General features: G+C 31.4%; 1 protein-coding gene across 1 annotated transcript; it reads right to left on the reverse strand.

Moving 5' to 3' along the window:
* Positions 1-1046: 1046 nt before the first annotated feature.
* On the reverse strand, positions 1047-27438 carry LOC139523687 (B-cell receptor CD22-like). Its single transcript, XM_071317901.1, has 14 exons — positions 27108-27438; positions 19083-19148; positions 17187-17528; positions 15792-16049; positions 14474-14731; positions 10056-10313; positions 9190-9480; positions 8347-8454; positions 7870-7954; positions 7016-7095; positions 6405-6447; positions 5436-5518; positions 2681-3462; positions 1047-2392 (listed from the first exon to the last, which is right to left on the reverse strand). Exons 2-13 carry the CDS (start codon positions 19135-19137, stop codon positions 3344-3346), a joined length of 1980 nt encoding a protein of 659 aa, XP_071174002.1. The 5' UTR covers positions 19138-19148; positions 27108-27438; the 3' UTR covers positions 1047-2392; positions 2681-3343.
* Between the last annotated feature and the right edge of the window lie 434 nt (positions 27439-27872).

Genomic DNA, 27872 nt, shown 5'->3' on the forward strand with positions numbered 1-27872 from the left:
GGGGTGAGGAGGGGGGGGGGGGGCTATGGTTTTTTTTGGAAAAAAAAGTTTGTTTCCAGTTTTTGGAGAAAAAAATAATTTGTTTTTGATTCTGAGAAAAAAAAATTGTTTGTTTCACCCTCAGCTGCCACTATATGTAATGCTAAAATTGAAAGAAAAAAAATCGTTTTCGACTTGTCGCGAAAAAAAATTGATTGTTTTTCCAGAAAAAAAAACCCATAGCCCCCCCCCCCCCCCCCAAAAAAAAAAAATCAAATGGTTGCTGCCTTAGTCTTCTTCCGACGATTGCAAAAAAAGGGACTTCCGTTTGAGCATGTGCTTGAGGTATACATTTACAGTAATAGAATGTAACAAATGGTAACTTCGAAACCTCCTGTAAAGAGAGCGTGTCTTACTCTCTGTACCATTGAACTATAAAACAACACTTAAAGCGGTCAAAAGGTGACGTGTTTTATGGGTAAAATACTGTTAACATAAACCCTACCATCATTTTCTATTCACCACTCTAAATGTCAAATCTCAAGTCAGAATGTATTAAAAGTTAACAACGATAGGTCAGAGTACGCCCTCCAACAAGGAGCCCATGGCTTTAAAGGGGCCCAACATTAAAAGTTTTAAACAATTCAAATAGGAGAACCGATTGTCTACATTTGTAATCTAAAGGAAAACTATGCGGTATGGGCTTTGCTCATTGTTGAAGGCCGCACGGTGACCTATAGTTGTTAATATCTGTGTCTCTTGTGGAGAGTTGTCTCATTGGCAATCATACCACATCTTGTTTTTATACGACAACCACAGAAATTAAATTCCAATACATGAAAGTTGAACTAATCTTGTAATTTTTTTTAAATAGTTTTAAAATTTCTTTGTAAATAGAATACCTAGATTTGTATCTCCATATTCTGAATGAGTTCATGACATTCGATATAGGTAAATAAAAAAAAAAACAATTAGTGCCTTAACAATCGTAACATGTGCGACATATAATACTTCTTCTTGCCAGTTTCTTTTTTATATTTTAAACTGATAATAACAGAAAACCTAAATACACTTTCATAATTTTTTAATGAATAAAAAAAACAAATGTAACAATATTAATATCAATTAGAAAAGCATTCAAACTGCTATGTACATGCATGCATACAAAGCATATGCAATACATACTGACGATCAATTCTCTAGAACTACTTTCATGAAGAAACATGTTTATTTTCTTATGTCAAGTCAAGGAGTCTGTTCTATGAAATAGCCGCGGACTTATTTGACAAAATCTTCTTGAATGTTAGGTTCTAAATGCTCTTCAACTCCGTACTTAGTTTCACTTTTTTTTTATTCGAGTGACATTGATGTCTTTTGTAGATGTAATGCAAAATTATCAGCCTGAATCTTTGATGAGTTTTTCTTTTAAATCTCAATGATGTCTTCCTCCTTATATCCCATTATTTTTTTTTCTGAGATTTTTTTCATTTCTTAAATTCAAGTATTTACTTACTTTTAAGGAATTTTGAGTATGTAAAAAGAGATGACTTGTCTCAGATGGTAATTAACTAACCAGACAGAATTGATGGCCGTAATGAAGGGCCTGGACAAACACCACCCACTTGTGGATGTACGGATGTCCTTCTTTTTGATTCCCCTTACGAAACATGGACTATAATATACCAACTCGAGTTGAACCTGATCCTTAGTTCACAAATAATTCTATTTATTCATTTTATATGTAAATGTTTGCAATGGCCATATACAGTGTATATACAGTAAGACATGGTAACTGTTGTAGAATCATTGTTACCCTTTGACTTAAAGTACATTACACAGTTTTTAAACGATCACATAAAATAAACTTGATCTAATGAACATACTGTTAGTATGTCAACAATTTCAACGTGTTCTAACATATTTGCTTTCGACCTACAATATTTATATGTAAGGAAACGAGCATAGGCTACACGCAATGTCCAACTATAATTTTGATATCATCCCATCCATATATAGATAATAGAAATAGCATAAAATGCATTTTGCTATAAGTTCTCTAAAATTAATAATATTTCTTTCTTTGTAAGGCTGTTGATTACACTTAATTAAAACTTAACAAAAATAGTTTTTATATCGATCATTTATGCAAAATTGAATAATACACAGTTTAACTCAAAGGAACCTTATGCAGAGCTTTTGTTGGGAGTGAGATATAAGACTTCATTTTGTATTTTTATCAAATCAATTAAAAAAACAAGGTCATTATTTTTTTGACCTAAAATGAGTACTATCACTGATATCAATGCAGATATTTATAGATTATCGTTGATTATCTCAACGAGATTGATTTTCTCGCTAGAGCTGGTACAGCGAAAGTGAGAAAATCAATCGAGTTGAGATGACCAATGATAATCTGTTTAGGCAGCAACCATTTGATTTTCGGGGGGGGGGCTATGTTTTTTTTTCTGTGCAAACTTTTTTTTTCGCCTTCGGCGAAGAACAATCTATTTTTTTAGCGACAAACCGAAAACAATTTTTTTCTTACAATTTTAGCATTACATATAGTGGGAGCTGAGGGTGAAACAAACAATTTTTTTTTCTCAGGGTCCAAAACAAATTATTTTTTTCACCAAAACCTGGAAACAAACTTTTTTTTCCAAAAAAAACCATAGCCCCCCCCAGAAAATCAAATGGTTGCTGCCTTATCGCTATTTTACCTATGACGACGTTGTCAATTTCAATGTCAATTTCGTTAGCAACGCCACGTGGCCTCATTAGTTTCTAGCGATAATTTTTCCATCTCAAGCGAGAAGCATGATATGAAAATTATCACAAAAAAAAAGATCAAAAGAAAAATGCACAAAATAGCGATAAAATTCTTTATCTTTTCTTTTTGGTATTTTACTTTAGAGAACATTTGATCAAAGTTTGATACAAACGTCGAAAAGTTATAAATCTGTGATTTCTTAAACTTGCTGGTTTCATTGCTGAAACTAAATTCAACAAATCAAGATTGTGTAGGATTGGATTTAAACACCAAAAAGTAATAAATACATGTAATATAAAATCATGTTTCCAAAGCGCTTGAATAACATGCAAATCAATAAAATTTGAAAGCTGGGGTTGTAAAATTACGAGATACAATACGGGTCGATTTCACCAAAAGGAACCGTAAAATAGTTGCAAACTATATATAATATCAACATTGCCAGAGAAAGTTACATGTGTAGCACATTAGTTTCTCGTTAATTTCTTAATTCATGTCATCAAATTTCAATTGGGAACTTTCTCCATACTTTTTTTTGGCTTTCAACATAAAGTCAATAGTATTGCACTGTATACTAATATAAAACGTTAATTTAGGTTAACTGTTTAATTTCTTTTTTGGCTTCTGTTTCACTGGAGGAGGTTTTTCTTTTTTCTTCTTCATTTTGTTCACATTTTCATAATTAGCATAATGTGACGATTGATCATTTTGTGTACCTGAAATTAAAACATAACAAATTACTTACAGACACATATTCTTTAAAAAAAATCAAATACAAATGTTGTCCTTTTTACCTAGTAATAGTTTCGCATGAAGGTTCACTTTAAATTTGTTATACTAATATCCGTTACATAAAAATATTATCTAGTGGTTTACATTATTGATTGATACAAGTTTAGATAATGGATAAAAACGAATTGTAAACATAGTTTAGCTACATGTATCTTTTGGGATTCATCATACAACAGGCTCTCCATAGGTCCATACTGTTCTCAAAGTACATGTTTCATACTATGCCAGAGGACATCGTTTGGTTCTGAATCTATGTTTGTCCTACGTTCGTGTATTTAGTGCACATTCTCTTATTTTACCAATATTTAAAAGAGGAAATTGCTGTATGTTTTATGTTTTGCAAGTACTTATTGTTGCAAATTTTGAATTATCGACGAATTCGCACGTATTCAATGACGCGATACCTCTTAAAATATCAAACATGAGAAACGGACTTCAAATATTTAAATATTCGAAATACGGTCTTTATTTGTTTTACATTAATAATTATGAAAGAATATAAACACAGATGTTTTATTTATTACAAAGTAGTTCATATAACTAACATGTACACCATAATGTTAATTTATGCACCAAATATAAAATAACCTATTGCATTTAGTATTAGAAAAACAAAAACAAAACTCATAAACTTAACTATAACCACTGAACCATGATAATGAGGTCAACGTCAAATGAAATCTGCCGGTTGGACAAGTACACCTCAAATTCCTTTGAGGACTTTGCAAGGTACGCACATACCAAATATAGTTATCATATTACTCAATTAAGTGAGAAATTATTATTACAAACAAAGTTCTTAACTTTTTTTCGCATAGTCACTGAACCATGAAACTGAGGTCAAGGACAGACAAAAACTTCGTAACATAAGGTATCTTTATACAAAGTATGAAACATCCAGGCCTTCCACCTTCTAAAATATAAAGCTTTTACGAAGTGACCTAACGACACCGCCGCTGCCGCCGCCATCCCCACCGTAGACGCCACCGGATCACTATCCCTATGTCGCGTTTTCTGCGACAAATGTGGCAGGCTCGTCAAAAACTCATTTTTATGCATCTTCGATAATGCTAGCAGAGACTTTCGTTTTCAGGTATCAGCATCCGCCTGTCATTCCGTTTTTGCTGCCCGTAGGGTTTGGGGTTGGAGCTTAATGCATGTTTTACTTTTTGGTTGAAGGTGTATCGTGTAATTAAATCTTTGATTATTGAAAATTATTTTTATATATTTTCTTTCATTATCTTTTCTATGTATGACTAAACTTGAACTTACGGATGCACTAGATACGGTCAAGTGTGCCTCATAAGTTGACTAACATCTTATAATTGACAATAAGGGTCGTTAAAAAAAAAATAAAAAAAATTTATTTTAGAATGCCATTTGTGAATTTATATGTAATTTTTTATATGTAGCAACATTCATGCAGATGCAGAGTACATATCTCTAAGATGATTCTGTATTACAGGGCTGGAGTTTCCATCATGCGAGTTTCTGCTTACAAGCTATTAAACCAAGAGTTCCAAATGTTGAAGTTGAAATCATCCCTTCGTTTATTTTACAGACGATACCATGAGTTGATTGATCTTTATGGAATATCTGTGTATCACGTTTCTTTTTTTTCGACATGACAATTTTGGCTTATTTTCTAGTTATGGATTGGAATGTCACTTTGATATCTTTTATCTCTCATTCATGCTTTTATTATATATCGACCATTTCTCAATGACGCATAACAACAATCGAGTGGTAATCAAATTCCCACAAAATACTCTAAATGATTAATGCTGGTTACAATGTACTGGATACATGTAACGCGATTATATACATCTTCATTATCAATTTTGGAAGACAAAGCACATGAAGCATTGTTTAAAATGCAGCGAATATGCATATTTACCTGTTGGAGACATGTGTAAGTTATCGTATGGTTTTTCCGAGGAGTTCGAAGTTCTTCTTACAAGATCATCATAAGGCTTATCGCTGAAAATATAATTATCATTATAATAGAAACCGAGAAAGATCTTAAAATGATACAGATCAATAAAAACTTATTATATATTAACCCCATATTCATTATTAATTATATGTGTTTACCCCTGCCGTGCTTTACGAAAGAGTCATCATTGAAATTCGAACCAGAACAAGTCAAAAGGGTCTTAAATAAAGTATGAGGTCTATAAGCGATATTCAGAGAAAAAAAAATCTTAGTCAAAATACTTTTTATTTTTTTTTGGTGATGCTGGATATATTTCTTTTTCTAATTATGTCATTGTGGATGATTGAAGAGCGCTAACAAATTTTCCCAACATCGACACAGTCTATACTAGCCTGTCCTAAGCCAGAGCAAGTAATAAAGTGGTTGTTGTTTGTTGCTGTCTGTTATATTTGTTTTTTCGTTAATTGTTTTTTAATAAGTCATGATGGTAGTGTTTGATAAATTGTTTTTCATGTTGTCATGTCGGGGCTTTTTACAGCTTACTAAACGGTGTCGTTTTTTTTTTATCAAAGTTAAATGCTATATGATAAACTGTATATGCTTATGTCGTCATCTTTGGATTCATTTCCGTACATTTATGTCGTGCACTCAGTGGCAATAAAACGACATTATCTGAGTTTATATTCTTGTCTGATAAAACAAACCGAAATGGTGTTGAAATGATAAATCTAAAATAAAAATTATAATGAAAAATTGACAGCCAATTTGACAAATTATCTATAGTTTATCATGTTTATGTTCCAACAATACGGTCCACATCTTCGCTAGCCAAGGGTTACGATCCACTCCCGCGCATTGTTTTTTTATGTATGATATTAATTCCATTCAAATATTCCATTTTAATAACAGATTATCTTAGTTATACTATACCTTCCATTGTCATCATTTGTGACTTCTGTATTGACATTGCCCTCTACAATAAAATATATGCAATGGTCAAAGATATATCTCAAGTATTTGTGCGACTTCCTAATTTATAGAATAGCAATGGACTTTCCAAAAGAAGGAGCATCACATTGAAGCGAATCGAAACAACTTACTTTTCGTTACCCATTACATTACATAGAATATTTTGATTTGACCTTAAATAATTTGATTAATATCAAATGGATTAATAAAGCGCTTTAACTAGTTCGATTCTTATACATCCTTGACTTTTAATTATTTAGCTTAAAGCGTTACTGATGCAAAGTAAAATCAGAGAAGCACAACTTTAATATAGTGTTATTTTCCTTCTTTTTTTTTGCTGTACAATAATGCAATAATTGATATCCGATGCATGTGAAATTGAAAAAAGTAAGTGTTTTAATTCACTTCAAACAATAGATTTTTTTCGGATTATTTCCACACTGCTTTTTCATACGAGAACCACGAAAAAGTATAACTTACATGGAGGATAATGTAAGCCGTTGTAGGTTATATTCTTTGTAACATGCCACAATGAATTGATATAATTGTGTTCTACTATGATTGTACCGTACCTTGAGGTTCATTGATTGTAGTGTTCACATAATTTGTGTGTACTGTATTCATATATGGACCTTCATCTTTCTTTGATAACCTACAATAGGAAATAGGCTGAATTATAGGTACGTTGTACAATTATATAAAGAATTGTCACTATTATGTGTCATTTATCTTTTTTTATGCAAATTTCCGACTGTTTCAGCTCTTAATTTCTTGAATCAAGACAATATATATATACGTGTATGTATCGTTGCCTCCTTTGGTATTTACTCAAATATACATTGAAGTTTAATATTCGATTAAAGAAACCATGAATATAACATCAGTCATTTCAACATAATCAGAGTTCAGTCGCACCAATATAAGTAGATAAAACAAAAACTACAATTTAAAATTCAGGTTAAAAAAAACGTATGATGACATAAACTAAATTACAATTGTTTCAAATGACTGATCGTGAACTAAATATATGTGTTTCAAAAGCCTAGTTCTGATTATATTGTATATCTGCTAGCTGAAGTTAAATCCACATGTGGAGTTGGGTCTGCTTATCCTTTCGGGGCATGGACGTCACTCAGGTTATTGGTGATGTTCATCTTGTTCATTATAAGGTTTTGTTTGTTGTTTTTTTTAATCAGAGTTTGTCTTGTAGTTGTATTTCGTTGTTTGCCATGGTAAGTGAATCATTGACCTTTGAAATGGATGTGGACTCTTTTTTGCACTAAGTGTCACCATTTTACTTTAAGGTAGAAAGTCGACAAGAATCAACGAAACTACTGACAATCTGGTGGCATGAGTTGACCATTACAACAACATGAATTGATATTTAAGATGTTGGTGTATATTTTGACGAGAAGCTATAATATACCTTGAAATTCTTTGGATGCACGTCGTTATACAATTTGGACATGCACAGGGTAAAGTAGAAAGATCAGTTGTGAGAATTCTAAACTCTGAAAAGAAAATTAATTACACTTGACCTTCGAAACCTGTTATGATGACATCATGTACAGATATAAAAAAAAAAATAGAAAATACTATGATATTCTTTAAGTTGTTCAACTTGGCAAATTATCACTCAAACGCCTGATATAACCACTTTGCTTAAACATGTTTAAAGTGTTGGTATGGAGTAAGGCTTAAAAAATGCATTCTAATATATATTAAAAATATGACAAACTGAGAATAACATTCTTATAACAGTCTTTACTAAATTGATTTCTTTTCAAGATGGTGCCGCTTATGTTTGTAAAGTGTTTATTTAATGGTTTGTTTGGTGAGTTACACTTTAACTTCTTTTGATAAAATAGAGTCGTCTTTTTTAACGTCAAAACGTTCTACTTACTGTGTAGTAGTATTAATGCTATGACTATGATGATTAGCAGTAGTGCTATTGATATCAATACAATTCCTCCTATTAGAGCACCACTAACTTCAGATTCCTCTGATGCAGCTATAAAAATAGCAATAACAGCGATACAATGTATGTATTAAAGATTATCGAATGATTTCTAATATTATCGGTTCATTATGAGTAACTGAACAGCAAAGTTTGTGTGTTTTCTTTACAGAAATATTTTAATGTATGCATATTATGAAACATTTTAAAACAAGATAATTTTTGGTCTTAAATTGAGCAGCGTCTAACATTTTATAATTGTAATAATCATCCTTTGTTATTATTTTTTTATGAAAGTTTTAACTCGAGCTTTTACTAAGCATTGTAGACTGATAAGCAATATTGTAGCTTTCGTTGGTCAAAAATGAGGATGCCTATTAATTTCGTAACATTGTAAACGTTTCAAGGCAAAAAAGTATGGCAAATACAAACATCTGATCAAAATTGTTTACTCTTTATTAGCTAGATAAGCCATCGGCTTGAATTCTGAGTCACGGAAAAAGTGTACAACCGCCTGCATCTCAACAAGGAGACTGACAACAGTTTATATATTCATTCTTGGTAAAGTCACTAAATGGCACACAATAGAAATTTTAATTAAAAGAGAAAAGTATTTGTTCATATTTAATTAATTTTTTTTACAAATATTTCTTGTTAATAAAATAGGCCGTACCTTGACATATAATGGTATACTTTTATAAATTGATACTTGGATGGAGAGTTGTCTCATTGGCACTCATACCACATTTTCCTATATCTACATAATGTGGTTAATTTATAAACACGCACCCATTGTTGTACATGTGAACTCATTCGATTCAGCCCGTCCTAACCCATTTTTTGATTCCATTGTAAACGTGTACTCTGTAGATGGGGAGAGACTGTCTATTTGAAGCAAGTAGATGTCATCCGTAGTTAACGGTTCTTCAAAAGGGAATAGTTGCATTTGTCCGCTGTAAGTTTTATATTTGACTGTAAAATTTTCACCAGGTACTACTGTCATATCTGGAATCCAAGCAATTGACGCTGTTGTTGCACCCGTACAAACAACAGTCATTCTGTCTACTTTTGTCGGTTGTGCTAAAATGAATAATAAGCAAAACCTAAATAATTGAATTTTACTTTATTGACTTTTTTATATGGTTATTCAACATGTTCAATAATACATTTTTATGTATGATGCATATGATTGAAGTTTTTAATTATAAAAGTTATACCTATCGAAAGGGGGGAAACTACTGAAAAGAGACCAATTAATCATTGTGCATTGTGTATGCATGGTATGACTTGCTTGATTAACAAACTTTCAATTTTCACAAAAGTGAATTAAAATTTTCCCATAGATTCTTGAGTTAAAAATATTGTGAATATTACTATACAATAAAATTGTAAATCAACTAGAATTTTCATCATTTCAATGCTTCAAAAACAAGATAAATCCTTTTATTTGAAATCATAGAACAATGTTGTCGAAAATCAATTCAAGACAGAAAGCAACCAGACTTATAAAAGTATGACATCTTCGACCTTTATAAGTAGGACAACGTATGATAGGACAACGTATGATCCGAACATTAACATGAATATAATCGGTATGATATTGGTAAAGAGAGTTTGTACATAAAGTAATTTTAAAAAGTGCTAGCGATACTTACTGTAAACTTTTAATGATATACTTGATGAATGCCCAGTACCAACCGAATTTCTAACAGAACATCGATATGATCCAGCATTGGTTCTTTTTACACTCGTTATCCGTAATTGGGTGTTAGATGAGGAAAACTGTGCTTGACTAGTCCACATGAAGTTACAGCTTGGTCTACAATCGGCCGAACAACTTACAGAAAAGCTTTCAAATTCATTGACTATAAATAATGTTTTCGAAGGTGACACTTCTATGTTTTCTGGTGCATCTGAAAATATTCGTATTAAGACATAAAAACAAAATTCATTGAGCTATTGCTTCCAAAGTACATCTCTAGGTTAACACTACATTTCCCCCAAAAAACATTCACAGGATGCAACAATGTCTTTGTTTACACAGTATTCACCTAAAAAAACCAATGTTAAATTATAAATTCTTCTGATTGAAGATATAATGGATTTATGAAAATAAATGCAGCCTACTATGAACGTTGAACTATGGACGGAAAAGTACAATGGTTAAGCGATATTGTTGTCCTTAATGTACATAAAATATATGGTTTACATATCATATATAGTTCACATATAATATATAATAGTTTACATATCATATATAGTTCACATATAATATATAATAGTTTACATATAGTATATAGTTTACATGCAACATATAGTTTACATGTAATATATAGTTTGCATATAATATATAGTTTACAATATAGTTTACATATGATATATAGTTTACATTACAGTTTACATTCTTGGGCGGTAGTACATAAATGCAGTTATGCCAATTCGAAAACGTGCAAGTGGAAATCACCATTTATAGACTAAACATTTATTAGTTTTATTCAAATAGAGTTCATTTCTATGTGAAATAAAATATGTTAAAAATATTCAACCCTTCTCCTTCAATGGAAAATCCGTACACCCCTATCTTTTGTTCATAGTACATCGATTTCAATGCCCTATGAAACGTTATACATTCATAAATTTCCATTCAAAATCAATTATGACAGTGGACTTTTTAGTAATGCGCTAACTAAGTGTACAGTCCCTTTAGTCAGTTTCCATTTGGAAAAAAAAAGGAACTAAAAAATGAATATTTGAAAGGGAACAATGTTAGTAAAATAACTCTTGAACGTTAACTGGTCGATCTAATAGACAATGTTTAAAATAAATAATAACTGTTGATATATAAAGCAAACAAACTGAAAAACTCTTATAATTCCATCAATCAAAAATTCAGGGTCTTATATTTGAAGGATTCTCATTCTTTAAATCTTTTGATTAAATTTTATCATTATTAAAAAGATATAATATTTTCAAAAATCTAATTTAAAAAAAAAACATTTCGTGCTGAGCCTTTTTAAAATTAAATAACTTGAGATAGATACGTACCAATTTTATCCGAAGCAGTAAATACTCCCTTTTTGAATGATTTGTCCATTTTTTTCCGAACCTATCCCCATGCTCCTTCATTCAAACAGTTGAAATTTTACATTTTGAATTTTAAAATAATTTATATTCCTGTTAACATTTGAAGAGAACTCGTATCAATGGGAGAGGCTAATTTTGTGATGTCACATGAAGGTGTGAATATGTTTTAAATTGGTGAGACAATACTTGATCATGTATCATCAGTATTTTCAAATAGGATATTGAATAAGTTAAAAAGCATGTTTTTCTTATTTATATAATAAAAAAAAGTTCAAGGAACATAAACGGACTAAAAATTTTAAGATCAAATATCTATGCACACACATTTCATATAGGTACATTTCATATCAATTATGTATGGAAGAAAATATCCGCCATAGATATAGCATTCTTAATTTGTAAAGTGTTTTCTTAATTACATTTTGTAACATGCAAAGGTTTTATTTGTAAAATGGAATTACTTTATTTGTAACATGACTTTTTTTGTACTTTTTCCATGCGTTATATGAATTTCTTGATTTGTGAAATGTAACCTCTTAAACTTTGTATCTGCAATTTCTTAATTTTTTAAAATATTATCATAATTCATTACATGAATTTCTATACACTTAGGAACTTATGAAATGCTATTTCTTTATTTGAGTCACGTTTTAGAAGATCGTGTCAGAGCAATTATTACGACTGCAAGCCAATGAGATGTTCCACAAAATTCCACACGAACTAACTGTGTGTCGATGTCAACTTGTACCTATGCCAATCCGTATTCAAAATAATCATTTCACGCAATTAAGTTTAATTTCTTTTATATGATATATATACACATGGAAAAAAGTATTGCAACACCAAATTGAAATTCAAATTAAAAAAGCACTCTTTATTGTTTTGTGATATAATTTGTTGAAATAGAACTAGTTAAACATTATTTAAATAACACCAGAGTTTAATCAATAAATATCGACTCGATGAGTTCTTATCTGCACATGCAGCTACTGTACTCGTAACCAATAAAACAGATCTTCTTTATCCTCAATGTTTTTCAACACTTTAATTAACAAAGTTTATAAAGTTATGTGATTGACACCTTGTAAAAGAGAGTAATGACCATACAGGAGCCTTTAAGCAAGAACTGTTCGAGATTGGTTCATCGCTACTTATTATCGTGCGATAAGACCATTTCAGGGACCTTTGTCTACGAACAGACACAGAATTGCCCGTATCCAATATAGTGCAGATCTCGCCAAAGTTTTGAAATTAGCATCGTGGAGAAAGATCCATTGTTCCAATGAAATTCGGTTTATCATCCTTTACCCGATCGTAGCCCGAATTTGAACCATATCGAGCATATATGGGACACTATTGGGCGTAAAGTGCACGAAAGGACACCCCTGTTCAAACAAGTCATGAAATAAACAACATCCTTCGTCAGGAATGGTTGATGTTACCTTAGCAACAAATTGGTCGACTTATGCCAGGAATCAGAAGATGTTAAGATGTGGTTATCCGTTTGAATGGAGAATGCGCACAAAGTACTAATTCTTTGGCGTATAAAGATCCACCATGATGTGAACAATCATCTAAAGATTAATTTTGAAATGTCTGAAATTGTAGGTTGGACTACAGTTAAAGTTGTAAAATGCATTTTTTTGTACAAAAAACACTTCATTTTGTTATAAAAATTTTGGTTAGATAAAACATTTTTTTTTTCATACAATTTTTGTTTGTTTTAATGCCAATGTTAACAGACATATATTTCAATATTATTTTACAAATATTTTATCATATTCCATCCAAAACAAAGAGGCTGGTTTTTCAAGTTTTAAAAACATCAAGGTGTTGCAATACTTTTTTCCATGTTTATATATACCTGACGCGTTTTGAAGTTTAATAAGTGTTAAGAAGAACGCGATTATATGTTATTATTAGAACAATATTTTTTTTCATTTACAACATGTACATGTTGAAAAATTATTATACACAATATTTTAATCAGTTATCATTAGTCATTGGGGGGAATTGGGCGGGAGGCACCGGGGATAAATCATCCTATTTGGTTGACTACTAATGCTTTTGTATAGGCCGGCACTCTCTATCTATTTGACCTGAGGTTGTTGGAACCCCTTTCAAAAAATTTGTGAATATACATAATTCAGAATAAGTACTACACTTTGAACACCATATTTCATTGAGTTTTGTAGAAACTAAGCTTGGGGAAAATCAAGGGCTTAATGTATGATTTGTAATTTTAATCATGGTTCGTATCTGTTTTAGAAATACGAGTTGGTAAATATTAAGAACGATTTTGCAAAGTTACGAGTTTGCATGAATCCACTGCGACTGCGTTTTGAATATTGTGCAATTGATTCATTCTTAACTTAAAAAATTTCTTGATTTGTAACTTTTAGTTTTCGTTAGAAACGGAACATCTGATTGGCTGGCAGTAGAACCAAGTGCACTGACACGACCTACTAAAACGTGACTCAAGCCAAGAAATAACATTTCACAGATTGCAAAATGTAGAAATTCATGTAACGAACGAAGAAAATACGTTAACAAATTAATAAACTGCATTTACAGACTAAGAAGTTACATTTATTATATCAAGAAATGTTGAAAGTTTTGTAACGAATATCAAGAAATCATGTAGAAATTTTTGTAACGAATATCAAGGAAATAAAAATGCTTGTAACGAATGAAAAAAATACATGTGACAAATTGCGAAATTACATTTTACAAACTAAGAAATTGCATGACACAAATTCAGAAATTGCATACTACAAATTCAGGTATTGCATTTCACAAATTAAGAAATGTATAATTATGGCGGATATTCCTTTCCATAATTATGGCAATAGTCCTTAGGTCTTCAATCAGTAATAAATATCAATACTTTATCCATAATATTTAATGATGTTAACAGACAACCTACGATCAACCTTGAGGGTCAATAGTCAAAAAACGTCAACGCCAACATCAAAATTATCATACTTACAATTTACGTTAATTGTAACTGTTGTCACTTTACTTGCTATCCCATTTGATGCTTTACACTTATATTGGCCATGGTGTGATTTCTTTAAAACAAGTTGTGGCAATGCAGTACTTTTTAGTGGTGTGCCATCAGGATATGTCCACTCAAAATCACATGATGGTTCGCATTCAGCCAAACATTTGATAGGGCCAATCGACTGACCTTGGTTTCTATTATAAGTTTGGTCCGTTGGCGATAAGGTTATTTTCTCTGGTCCATCTGTAAGTGATAAACAATTTGACACAATGTGTTTGTTTGAAAATTGAAATTTATTTAACGAACATCATCCGTTTCGTTTAGAACTATTGAGATTGTGTGCATCTCAAAAAAAATATACTATTTCTTTGTGCAAATAATTGTCCAATTATCAAGGAAATTTGTTTACTGATGGATACAAATATTTTCAAGTTAGGAAGACATACATGTTTAATACCTTAAAATAATTTACAACCACTGACTCCAGCATCACTAAAAAGATATTTTCTGTTGTAATTCCTATTTGATGCAATTTCGGTACCGTTGATATTATCACATTCTAGAGACGTGTGATATTCGACCTTACTTTGATTTTTGAAAAAGCATCATTTAACAACATAGAAACATACGTGTTTACAATCTCTGTAGCAACAACGTAGGTTGACTTTGTAATGATTTTAAGTTTCCAAGTTTTTCACTATACGGTGTATTATTAGATAATTCTTTTTGGACATTTTTGAACGTTTAAATCATCATTGTTAGTATATATTTCATATTTTAATAAAGCTATAAGTAATACAACTACTGTTTTCTCTTTGTTGTGTGCTACATATGGCTTCCACTTTCATTTATTAGAACACTCATAATTCTTTTGATTTATATCATTCGAAAACCCCTTCTGCTATATATACAGGAAAAAAAATGTACAGCAAACTTCACACTTTTTCAAATAAAACTGTTATTTCTAATCCATATTATCCAGCAGCTTAGATACAACATGATGTCGAAGATGTGATTATTTTAAACAAGTTATATGTTCATGATCATTGACTGTTATGTGGAAAAAGATGTTTTTGTGTTTCTGTATAACCCAAACCGATAATTCATAAACATAGCATTCTATTACTTCTATTGCATCCCAATTCTGTAATAGTTAAAATTGATTACTTTCTTGTTTAAAAAAAAGACTCATGAATTCAAATTAAACTATTGAATTAAAATACACATTGTTTTGAAAACTTGTGCTATGCGAGAAAAAAATACTTCTCAATTAATCATATTATATCACTTTACACATACTTACACTGCACTGTAGTTGTGACATGTGTACTGTTTTTTGTCCCTAATACATTTGTTGCTTGACACAGATACTGTCCAGAATCTGTCTTTTGAATGTTAGTCAGTTCTAAAGTTTCATTTGTGTAAGTGAAACCTTTTGGTCCAAACCATTTGATACCGCAAGATGGCCAACACTTCACTACGCATTGTATCGGTCCTAGTTTCCCACGAATAGTCGCATTGTATGAAGAGGCTGGTGGTGATATCGTTGGTAATGACAATACTGAAACAAATAAAAATGATAAATGATGTTTTGACAAACTTTGCACAAAAATTTCAAAATTGTGTATTCTTTTGTATCAAGTCTTTGGTGTATTGATATAAAAATGTATTCTAAAATTGTATTCTTATAATTTACATTCAGCATGCTAAGTGTTTATTTCTTTTAAGGTCAGCTAGTATATTGATATTGTTCATAACATTAGCTTACTTAGTATGTTTCATATATCAATTTCAAATTCTTCCGACATTGTATGAAAGAAAAAAATCAAGCGCTACAAACAGTATAATGAACGGATGTCTGCACGCATGGTAGGCGTTTTCTGTTTGGAATGCATTATGCGTAATATGAATCAATACTCATTTTAACAGTGATATCGGAAAACAATTTGTATTGTGGTTCTTGGGTAAAACATTTCATTGTCAAAAGGAACAAATCTCAAGAATAAAATGTTTAAGCCGAAATAACTAAAGACCCATAGTTTTAAACTAGATGAGGCACATTTTATATTTTCCTTATTTGTTGCATCAGAATTTCCAGATTTCCAGTCATACATGTACATGTACTCAGGTTCAGATAAGGCAGTAGTAAACATAGTATTCCACTTCTAGGCTGAATGACGAAAAACTTGTACAAAACGATCACTATCACATTTATTTATAAAATATTTGATTCAAAACACATATGCAACATATACATACTATATTTATTATATAATCGTGATGATTTGTATGATATTTGCCTTATACACATTATACGGTGCAGATTTGTTTTTATGAACCAATACTACACTTACTACACAAAATAATGTCTAAATAAATTATTTTTCAATGTATAACTTGAACACAATATTCTAACGATTACTATATTACGGTGACCTATTTTTGTTTCATTTTGGTCTCTTGTGGAGAGTTGTCTCATTGGCAATCATACAACATCTTCTTTTTTGTATCACATATAATCTACCGCAACAGGTATAATAATTTGAATGCTTGCAACTATGTAAATCTACCATAGTATGTGACTTATAGGATGCAACAGTTGTAATTACAGTATGTACTTGTGTATCTTTACAATCCATTTGTGTAAATAAAGCATTTTAATTAGACTTGTTATATATACAGCAACACACTTTCATACCTGCCCTCTTCACGGTCGTACTTCTAGTGAATGAACCACTTTCACCAATAAAATCACAATAGAAAGTCTGGTCAGAAGATGGTGTAGATAATGGTGTGTATTGCCATATCATTCGGTTGCCCTGTCCATCACATGAACACGTTGATGGACAGGGAGTAGATGAGGAATTCACATAACAATTGTTTTTATGATCATACTGAATGCTGCCTAAATCTTCAGAGTTTCTGCGGAAGAATGCTGTTCCGTTAACAATTGAACCACCTACATCACATGTTAATGTCAGTTGTGTGCCACTATGTACATAATTCGGTGAGACTGAAATGTTCCTACATGATACATGTCCTACAAACATTGAATAGATTCGATTAAAATATTTGAACAAAAACAATCATGGTAAATGTTCAGGGGCAATCGAAACAATCGAACAACACGGGCAATTATAGATGTAATACCACCAAATCATGGTACGTCACATCCGGTTGCATACAAAAGTAGGTCTAAAAAAATATTCCCTTGAATTTGACAGTTGTGGGTAATTAATCCTACATTTTATTGCAGTAAAAACATTTCTGTGTCATAAACATATGTCTTGGGTATTTCAAAACACCAATATTTTTTATTTGGGATTTCTATAGAAAATTTTGTAATCTTGAGGTTACATGGTGACTAAACCTTTTACACAGATAAAATAAGGGGAGACATTTGATTGGTTAACTTCCAATGATGGTTATTTTCTTATATGCAATGAAATGTTATGTGAATTTTTTTCTATAGTACTGGACAGGATAAAACTTTACTCATGCCAAGTATTTCTTTATTTGAAACAAAGATAAATTCTGCACATTTTTTTGAAAAGTGCAAATCTAACAAAGACTAATAGGGGAAAATCAATGGTGGTATTACACCTACAATGTATACAAACAACATTTTACAAAATAAAATAAAAATTCTTAATATTGAGAGTTACTTTACTTCCAAAATTATGGGGTGCCATTTTGTGTATTAAATAAAGGCTAAGGGATTTGGTATTACTGTAGAACCATTGCTAAAGGTTTCTTTTGAGTATATACATTTTTAATAGGACACATTTGCCCTGTTGTTCAGATCAGATCAGATGTACATGTTTTTGTACTATCAAACTTCCAGGAACACAGTACGCTCTAACATGCAATTAAAGGTAATATGTTGACTTTTTCAGCACAAGTCAGGATAAAGTATAATAGTTTTGACATGAAATAATTGCCATTTTGTTTGAACTTAAGACCAAGAAGCAATTAATGCTTGAAGTTGCATAATTTAACACAGAAAGCAATGGGGCTATGAAAACTAGTAAGTGGTTGTATACCATAAGCTTAATGAATGTCATACATAAAATTGAGAATGTAAATGGGGAATGTGTCAAAGAGACAACAACCCGACCAAAATAAAAAAAAACACAACAGCAGAAGGTCACCAACAGGTCTTCAATATAGCTAGAAATTCCCGCACCCGGAGGCGTCCTTCAGCTGGCCCCTAAACAAATATATACTAGTTCAGTGATAATGAACGCCATACTAATTTCCAAATTGTACACAAGAAACTAAAATTTAAATAATACAAGACTAACAAAGGCCAGAGGCTCCTGACTTGGGACAGGCGCAAAAAATGCGGCGGGGTTAAACATGTTTGTGAGATCTCAACCCTCCCCTATACCTCTAACCAGTGTAGAAAAGTAAAAGCATAACAATACGCACATTAAAATTCAGTTCAAGAGAAGTCCGAGTCATACATGTATTAAAATTTTGACAAACTAAATCCCTTTTTACCAGTTAAAATTTCGCGTTCAATGCATATAAAAAATGACTTTGTGTCCAATAACCTACCTAGTAAACATATTTTCAGTAACATCGAGCTTACCTTTCATTATGCAGACAAGCACAACAGACAATAAGACATCAAACATCTTCATCATTTACTGCCAATCTACAAGAGAAATTATAGCGTATACTCAATTTTTGGTGCGGTAAATCTAGTACAATGACACATGTACCGTTAATGTAATTATACAGCTTTGAAAAATGTATGGTATTTGTTTTAAATTTTCGGTATTTAGTACTTCCTTTAAATACTCATTAATATTATCAGTCGTATAAACTTACGCCAGACGTGCGTTTCGTCTACAAAAGACAGTGGTGTTCGAATAAATGAGTTAAAAGACAAAATAAACTACGATTTAAAGAGAATTGAGGCACCAAAATGCCGAAAAGATTTGCTACATACATGTACAGCTAACGTAAGCCACTCCTGGGGTAGAAAATATAGTTGAATATTACCATGCTTTCTAGTTAAAATCGTTTCGTATACTACTACAACAAGGGACATAAAACATGTAGCAAAAATCACTTAAACAATACTTTCTATTCAATATTTCGCACAATGAGCATGTTTCGGAAAAAAAACCAATACCATATGTACGACGCACTCATAATATTGTCTTTTACAGAGTGATGACACCTTTCCAGTGAAACAGATTTCAATCCGAAATTATAACCTAAACACTGGTTAGTTAAAATGAGGTTAAGGTCAGATATCATCATATCGGTCATGTGAGTATGAAAAAAGGAGATGTGGTATGATTGCCAATAAGACAACTCTCTACAAGAAACCAAATGACACATAATTAATAACTATATATGTCACTGATACGACCTTTAACAATGAACAAAGCCCATACCGCATAGTACAGATCTGGTGAAGGTGTGTCATTTGTAAATATGGTAATGTATCAAAGACCTAACCGAAATACTGGCAGTTAGTTCAAAGCCACTAACAACTAATAAAAAAACATGTACTAAATTATCATTCAGTACACATCCAACATCGAAATAATGCACATTTTAATTCGAAAAATCATAGTTGTCCTTTTTGTTTGTTTTTGGTTTGTGCTTGGCATTTTTTAAAAGGCGGGGAATTGGGGATTCTCATGGTTTTGTTTGACGTCTTTAATAATAACTATTCATAGCTCCCTTTTATGACAAGACACAATAATTCATAACTATAAAAAAGAAGATTGGGTATGATTGTCAATGAGACAACTCTCCACAAGAGACCAAATAACACAGAAATTAACAACTGTAGGTCATCGAACGGCCTTCAGCAATGAGCATAGCCAGCTATAAAAAATCCCGAAATGACAATGTTAAACAATTCAAACGAGTATACTAACATGAACGAAAAACAAATATGCAACATATAAACAAACGACCACCACTGAATAACAGGCTTCACATACAGAATGTGGCGGGGTTAAACATGTTAGCGGAATCCAAACCCTACCCCTAACCTGGGACAGTGGTGTAACAGTAAAACATAAGAACGAATTATAAATATCAGTTGAAAAAAGATCAATTCATCAGATGTATAAAAAAATATACAAATACAAAATGTATAACAAATACAAGTGGACGTGGCGGGGTACTTGTACATCCAAAAAATAAATAAACACGTAAGTAAAGATCTCAGAGTACTCGCTGTTACTGACAGCTAGTTCAAAGCCACTAACAACCAATAAACAAGCATGCATCTAAGACTAAATTATCAATCAGTACACATCCAACATCTAATGAGTGAACATTTTTATTTGAGAAATCATTGTCTTCCTATTTTTGTTATTTGGTTTGTGCTTGGCCATTTTAAAGGGGGAAATCGTGGGTATATATAAAGATATATATATGATAAGGCACAACACTTTATAACGTCTTGTTACAAACTATGTAGACAGTCAGTCAATAATAAATTAATATTATGGCTCTATGGTGCACATCAGTATTTTTGAAAGACACTGATCTACAATAATACAACATGACGGGAGAAAAACATGACTAATTCATTTAGAAATATAAAGCACACATACAGAAATCCATTTAAATAAGACATTTTACCTTTAATTTGGGTGTGTCATCTTTTTACCTATACAACGAATAAACATTAATTGCACGATTTTTACAGCAAGGTATTCATATAGGACTTTTAAGTATTTGCATATTTACAGAATCGGTTATAATAATTCATAACTCACGATCTAATTGATCATATATCGTGATTTCAATTGTTAATGAAAAGTCATTTTCTTCAATGAACACGGTGAAGTGTTTTGAATAAATTTGAAAAATCGTGCAACAGACTAGGAAGAAGGAACTAATAGATTAAAAGTTTGTATATATAAAAATAGATATTTAACAAATCTATTATCGTAATGTGTCTACATCACACCTTTAATTAAATAAATAAATAAATAAATAATAGTGGCCATTATCCGGTAGAAGTAGGGGTGTATTGTGACAACATATTCGATAAGATTAAAAGTACAGTACATAATAAGTTTGATGAAGTTGCACCGATGGTCTAGAAATTTCAAAATGTATAAACAATTGTTCTAAAATCAAATTATAAGTTAACAGGTGATTTTTTTTCCAGAAATGTTTTAAGGGTTATCTTGATGTGAAAATAATCTTTACCAGCTTGGTTTACATACATCATTTCATTTTGAATGACCAAATCGTAAATTAACACATAACCTGCAGTTACTTGAGTTTTATATACGAAGGTGTGTCATTTGTAGGTATGGCTATGTATCGAAAACCTAACCGAAATATTGGCAACCCCCCTCCCCCCTTTTTTTTTTTTTTTTTTTTTTTTTATCATAAACAGTCTTAAGCACGAAATGGTCTGTTCCTCACTGAACATGTTGTATACAATCAAAGGCATCTTAATATCAATTTTAAAAAACTGTTCGCAGAAATCGTTTGTCGGATAAACTCTCAGATAAGATAACCATGCTGCAACTTACAAGTAGCACGGTAGTATTTCCTGGCCCATAAGCGATAACGATAGCCTTTTTAGAATTTTCACCACTTTCTAACACTGCAAAAAATTCTACATTCACAGTTAACTGAAGTACTTTCATTTAACTATTCAGAAATGAATTTGAATATGTATCATGACCGTTTACTTTTTTTGCTATTTTTAAAAACCTAAGGCCACTAGTACTTTTAGGTCTTTTATGGTGCAGTGAATACAAAATTTAAAATAATTCTCAAAAATTCATTTTCATCTGTTTGTAAAATTATTACATATTTTTCTACACCTGATTCATCCCTCAGTTTTGAAAAGTATGTTCAGTTGATACTGTATTTTTTGTCCAATCACACTGTTTAGATACATTTACCTAAGTCGGGTACACAAAAGAGCAACCTAAATTCTGGAATACAAATACTACCGTGCCACCTACAAGTCACACATATATCTACATTTTAAAATTTTAAACCTATAGGTTAACTTAAATGAGATCGGTATCAGACGACAAAGAAACTCCTTCAAAAATTCATCTAGAGGTCGAAAACCGGCCTCCAATAAAACACCGACGCAGTTGATTACATTGTGAGAACATCATTCTGTAAATCAAAGCGAGTCTAGAGAAGTTGCAAATACATTTATTTGAGACTACCATACATACCAAATTCTCTAAATGACAAAACTATTTAGATAATAACGAGGCTACTTCCTTAGGACAGTCACATGATGAAGTCAAGGTACTAAATATATCAAAGAGTAAAAAGTAAAAATTCTGCACTTCTTTGTATGGAACTAAAAGGGAAAAGGATTGAACCCCTAAACCTACGTACAGACAAATTTGATGACGGAGTTCACATATTCAAGTCGAGCTAAGGAATTTTTATACTGAGCAGATGTACCTTCGCTAGACTGTGAAAGGATTTATTATCACAGAACAGATACAAGGATTCGTTCTTTGTACATGTAATGAAATCGTATGATATTAATTTTACTCCGCAGACCATACATTCCTTCGTCCGCTGCTCAGATACAAGGGTTCGTATTTCGTACATGTATTTGTAATCGTATGATATTGATTTTACTCTGCAGATCATACATTCCTTCGTCCGATGCTCAGATACAAGGGTTCGTACTTCGTACATGTACATGTAGTGTACTCGTATGAAATTGGTTTAAACTTTAACTCCGCAGACCGTACATTCCTGCGTCCACTGCTCAGATTAGATGTAATATGATATTTGAGATATTAAGGAAATTAACTTTACAAATCTTTCAATGGGTTAACATTATCGCAAGTAATGCAAATAAGAAGTTCAAATGATAAGTGTATATTGTCCTGTAGTGTATACAATGCATGGTATATTAAGAACGAAAGTCGCTATTGATTTTTACAGTTTGTTTTTATGTTTTGCCCACTACTGCTAGTCAATGATATTTGGTATTCGTTTTTTATATCATTGGCACAATGCATTTATTTAATGCCATTTTAAAAGAAATTATTAAGCACTGCCCCCTCAGCAAGGTGTAAGGACTAAATTAGTGATTTGAAACTTTTACTTGGTTAAAATGTAGAAGTTTATATATGGATTATGTCAGTTTATTAAGGGGAACTATGGTAAGGCAATATACTATTTGGTATGCATTTGATTTAGAATGTCTCATTCCATGGATATTATTTGACCCATCCCCTTCAGTCATGATCTATTGCCGTTGACGCTCTAAGTCATGTCTAATTTAAATTTTTACGGTAGAGTAAAGTTATCGGGGGGGGGGGGGGGGGGGGGGCTATTATAGCTGACTATGCGGTATGTGCTTTGCTCATTGTTGAAGGCCGTACGGTTTTGGAATGTAAAACTAAGTGATATTTGGTGTATATTGTACAAGCTTGAAGATGGCTGAGTTCCATAGAATTTTTTAAATTACTAGTTTTTGTACTTCCATATCCAACCATCCTCGTTCAATGAATAAGCACATGTTATAAAAAAGAAGATGTGGTATGATTGCCAATGAGACAACTATCCACAAAAGACCAAAATGACACAGACATTAACAACTATAGGTCACCCTATGGCCTTCAACAATGAGCAAAGCCCATACCGCATAGTCAGCTATACTAGGCACCGATAAGACAATGTAAAACAATTCAAACGAGAAAACTAACGGCCTTATTTATGTAAAACAAATGAACGAAAAACAAATATGCAACACATAGATAAACGACAACCACTGAATTACATATGAATGTCTTATGAAGTTTGTTTGTTTTAACTCATTGTTGTGTTTTTAAATTTCAAAATATATATTATAATATCAAAGTACACAAAGGGCAGATAGTTTATTGTTATTCTTATTTACCCATGTAAAAACATTTTTTTTTTATCTTGGTGGCTTATCATGCTTATAGTCAAGTCAATCTATGCAATATGACTAATAAAATTTAGCAAAATTAAAACTTTAAGTTTTGTAACCTTGGTGTCATCATATTTGATATACATTGTACTAAACATCTACCAAGAACATAGTAGACGGTCTGGATTGGGTTTATAGAATAAAAGACAACAAAATGTAAAGAATAGAGAAAAACAGACCCCAAAAAATAAAGAAAAGAGAATAATGGGCAAAATTTATATAGAATAGAAAATAATGGGCAAAATTTATATAGAACAGAAAATAATGGGCACAATTTATATAGAATATAGAATAAAGGGCACAATTTATATAGAATAGAAAATAATGGGCAAAATTTATATAGAATAGAGAATAATGGGCAAAATTTATATAGAATATAGAATAATGGGCAAATTTTATAAAGAATAGAGAATAATGGGCAAATTTTATAAAGAATAGAGAATAATGGGCAAAATTTATATAGAATAGTAGAAAAACAATGGCTTAAAAAAATTAGAATACAGAATTAAACAGGAAACGAGGAAACAGAATAAAATGCAGGAGCAGAAATTAATACTTGAGTCAAGATGTACGATTTGATCAAAACATATCCTCTGTTTCAAATTCAACAAAGATTATACTGTTAACGGAAATTAACAAAATTTCATAATTCGAAATTGCTATTATGCGTTAAACTTTTAATAATTGTATTATACAATCTTGAAAACTTCCAGGAAACAGAAACTATGAGAGTCGGATCCAGACATTTTTAAAGCGGGGTTCACAACCAAGGATAAACGTGTGTGGAGGTTTGGGGGGGGGGGGGGGGGTCGTTAGGTCAAACGATATGTCCCAATTCAAATGAATTCATCGTCTTAAAAAAAAGGGGTTCCACCCCGGCACTCGGAAGGTTCCCCTCCTGGATCCTTCACTGAATATAATGCAAATAGAGCTTTCTGTCAAAATATTTTTTTAAAGATCAACTGAATACTCAATATTAATTATTTGACAAATCTTATTTACATTACAGGTCAGTCGTTTAAAAATGTATCAGCCGTATCATATACGTTGACGTACAGTAATATACGTTGACGCACAGTATATACGCATCTTCAGTATGTAATTCCGAGATTTAATTGTTTATACTTTCAATAACGCAGATAGGCAACTGATTAATTTCTAATGCTAGTATTTAATTTGTAACTGACTTAATTGTTGGAAAAGAGGGACAAAAGATACCAGAGGGACAGAGGGAAAAAGTATAATATTCTTAAGCTCGGGATCACTTAATACTATTGAAAATGCGTATACGCCAACGTATATGATACGGTTGATACGTTTTAAATGAACGACCTCTAATATATATCTTAACCAACGTTTTTAAAAACAAATAATTATACAATCTATATAAGCTACGTTTGTTCACAAAATAAATTTTCAGTCACAGGGCTCCTCAGTTTGAGGTAGCAGTCACACATTTTACTGCCGGTCTTCTAATCTTAAACCTTTACAGAACCTACAAAATTTTTTTTTTAAGTTTACTTATATGATGACTAATATTTTTTTAAGTTTACTTATATCAAGACTAATATTTTACTTTCGGAAATGTATCTTTCGCCCTGTTTAACAACGCTCAAATCATACTAATCAATCTGCCACTGGTTACATTCACATAACAATGTTAACTTTAATTCATCTTTTATGATTTTGTTCGTTCGGATTTCCCTTTCTGTTTTGTGGTTACATGTACATGTACCTGTTTGAACATTGATTTTTTATCTTAAAATTTTTATTTTTAAATACAGTACTTGTATTGTGTAATGTTGGAGAAAGCTTAATAACTTCCTGTGTATTTGTTTTATAAAAGTTGTTCAAAAAGTTATGGGTCGTTAATATCGTTTAAATGCACCGTATATTTAATTTTTGACTCAGCGTTTTCTGTATTCGTACACAATTCCTACTTGCTGCGCATGAACAGTTACGACTACATAAACAAAGGTGGGAAAGGGGGACAAGGACTCAGTAATATCTTAATAGAATTGGCTAAGACGCTTTGTACAAAAATAAATGTTTATCGCTGTCTCATTTATATACAAATATATTAAAACAATGATGTTATATATATATCCATTTAATACGTTTGTTTTCCTCATTCAGTGAGTCGACTTTAATGCCTCAATAAAATCACACCGAGTCCATTTGGGTTGCGGATACATATAAATAAAAGGGCTGTGGAATAGACAACAGCCAGCAACCAATCAACAAAAACAGGTATTTGATAAAGGTGCATCTGTGTACCGTTTGTAATTCCGCTGTTCGTGATTAATTAAAAGATAAAGGGGTTTAAAACTTAAACAGCCCAGTTTAACCTCACCCTATGTCCCAGACAACAACAAAGTATATGTGTGATCACTCATTAAGCTAAAGAACACATATACATGACTAACACGGTTTGATGAGGATGCATAGCATCTTCATGATTGAAACTTTCGTCTTGTATATCTTTTGGATTTGTGTTTATCGTTAGGTCTGCCTCGTTGATATATATACTATAATATTTCCTTATAAACTAAACTTGGAAAAGTATAAATAGTATATACTAGACCAAACGTGTTAAACTTAGTAATTAAAATCATTCATTACGAGTAATTTTAATTAAGGCCAAACATAGAAAATAAAAAAAATAGTATTGACACTTACTATAATATCTATTAGTTTTCTCCTTCGAATTATACATACAAAGGTATTCTACTTGGTCAATTTGCCTTACAACATGTATCCTTCCATCAAATACACTACACTGGACAATTTAGTAGGATGGTTTTAAACACAAACTACGGTCTTGCTTTTCCGTACGACTCGGAAACGAAGATAGTTATCATTTCACAAAATGATATTATTGTCATCTCTTTAACAGAGAAATCGAAATTTATTTATAATATAAACTTCCGGGTCGGCTTGAGTAGGAATGAAGTATGTTAGTATTTAAATTAAATAGTTTTTAAATGAATCTGAATATGTAAAAGAATAATAAGAGAGTATAGAAGTGTGACTACTTTTATTTATGACCGTAAAATTATATTTTTCCAAACGTTAGAAGTTTTTGATGTAAGTTTGTCTTCTCATAGATGTTAAAATGTATTGAAGGTTATTCAAAGTGCACAAAAATTCATGGTGCAAGACATGCGTGCTCTTTACACTTAGTATCTTAGGGTACATAGCATAGGTGTGTGGCTCTTTTATATTTTTTAAATCTTTTGTATTTGATGTATATGAACAAGATATATTATATTAAAATATATTTTACTTCATCTATTCAAAAATTTGTCAACATATTATGACTGTGTATTTATGTGGTAAAGATTTAAATGGCAGTTAAAAGGGGTCAAAACTAGATGATAATTACAGGTCTTTTGTTAAATTTACCTGATAAATAACCTAGTATTAAAAATATGTAATCATGAT

The sequence above is a fragment of the Mytilus edulis genome, chromosome 5 (assembly GCF_963676685.1).
Source record: "Mytilus edulis chromosome 5, xbMytEdul2.2, whole genome shotgun sequence".
Lineage (NCBI taxonomy): Eukaryota > Metazoa > Mollusca > Bivalvia > Mytilida > Mytilidae > Mytilus > Mytilus edulis.

What these genes read in the sequence shown, in the direction of transcription:
- LOC139523687 (XM_071317901.1), bottom strand. Translation starts at nt 19,137, where the DNA reads ATGATGAAGATGTTTGATGTCTTATTGTCTGTTGTGCTTGTCTGCATA. An exon ending in GCTTGTCTGCATAATGAAAG is followed by an intron (nt 17,529 to 19,082) that starts GTAAGCTCGATG and finishes CAATGTTTGTAG; the next exon opens with GACATGTATCATGTAGGAAC. An exon ending in TACGACCGTGAAGAGGGCAG is followed by an intron (nt 16,050 to 17,186) that starts GTATGAAAGTGT and finishes TATTTGTTTCAG; the next exon opens with TATTGTCATTACCAACGATA.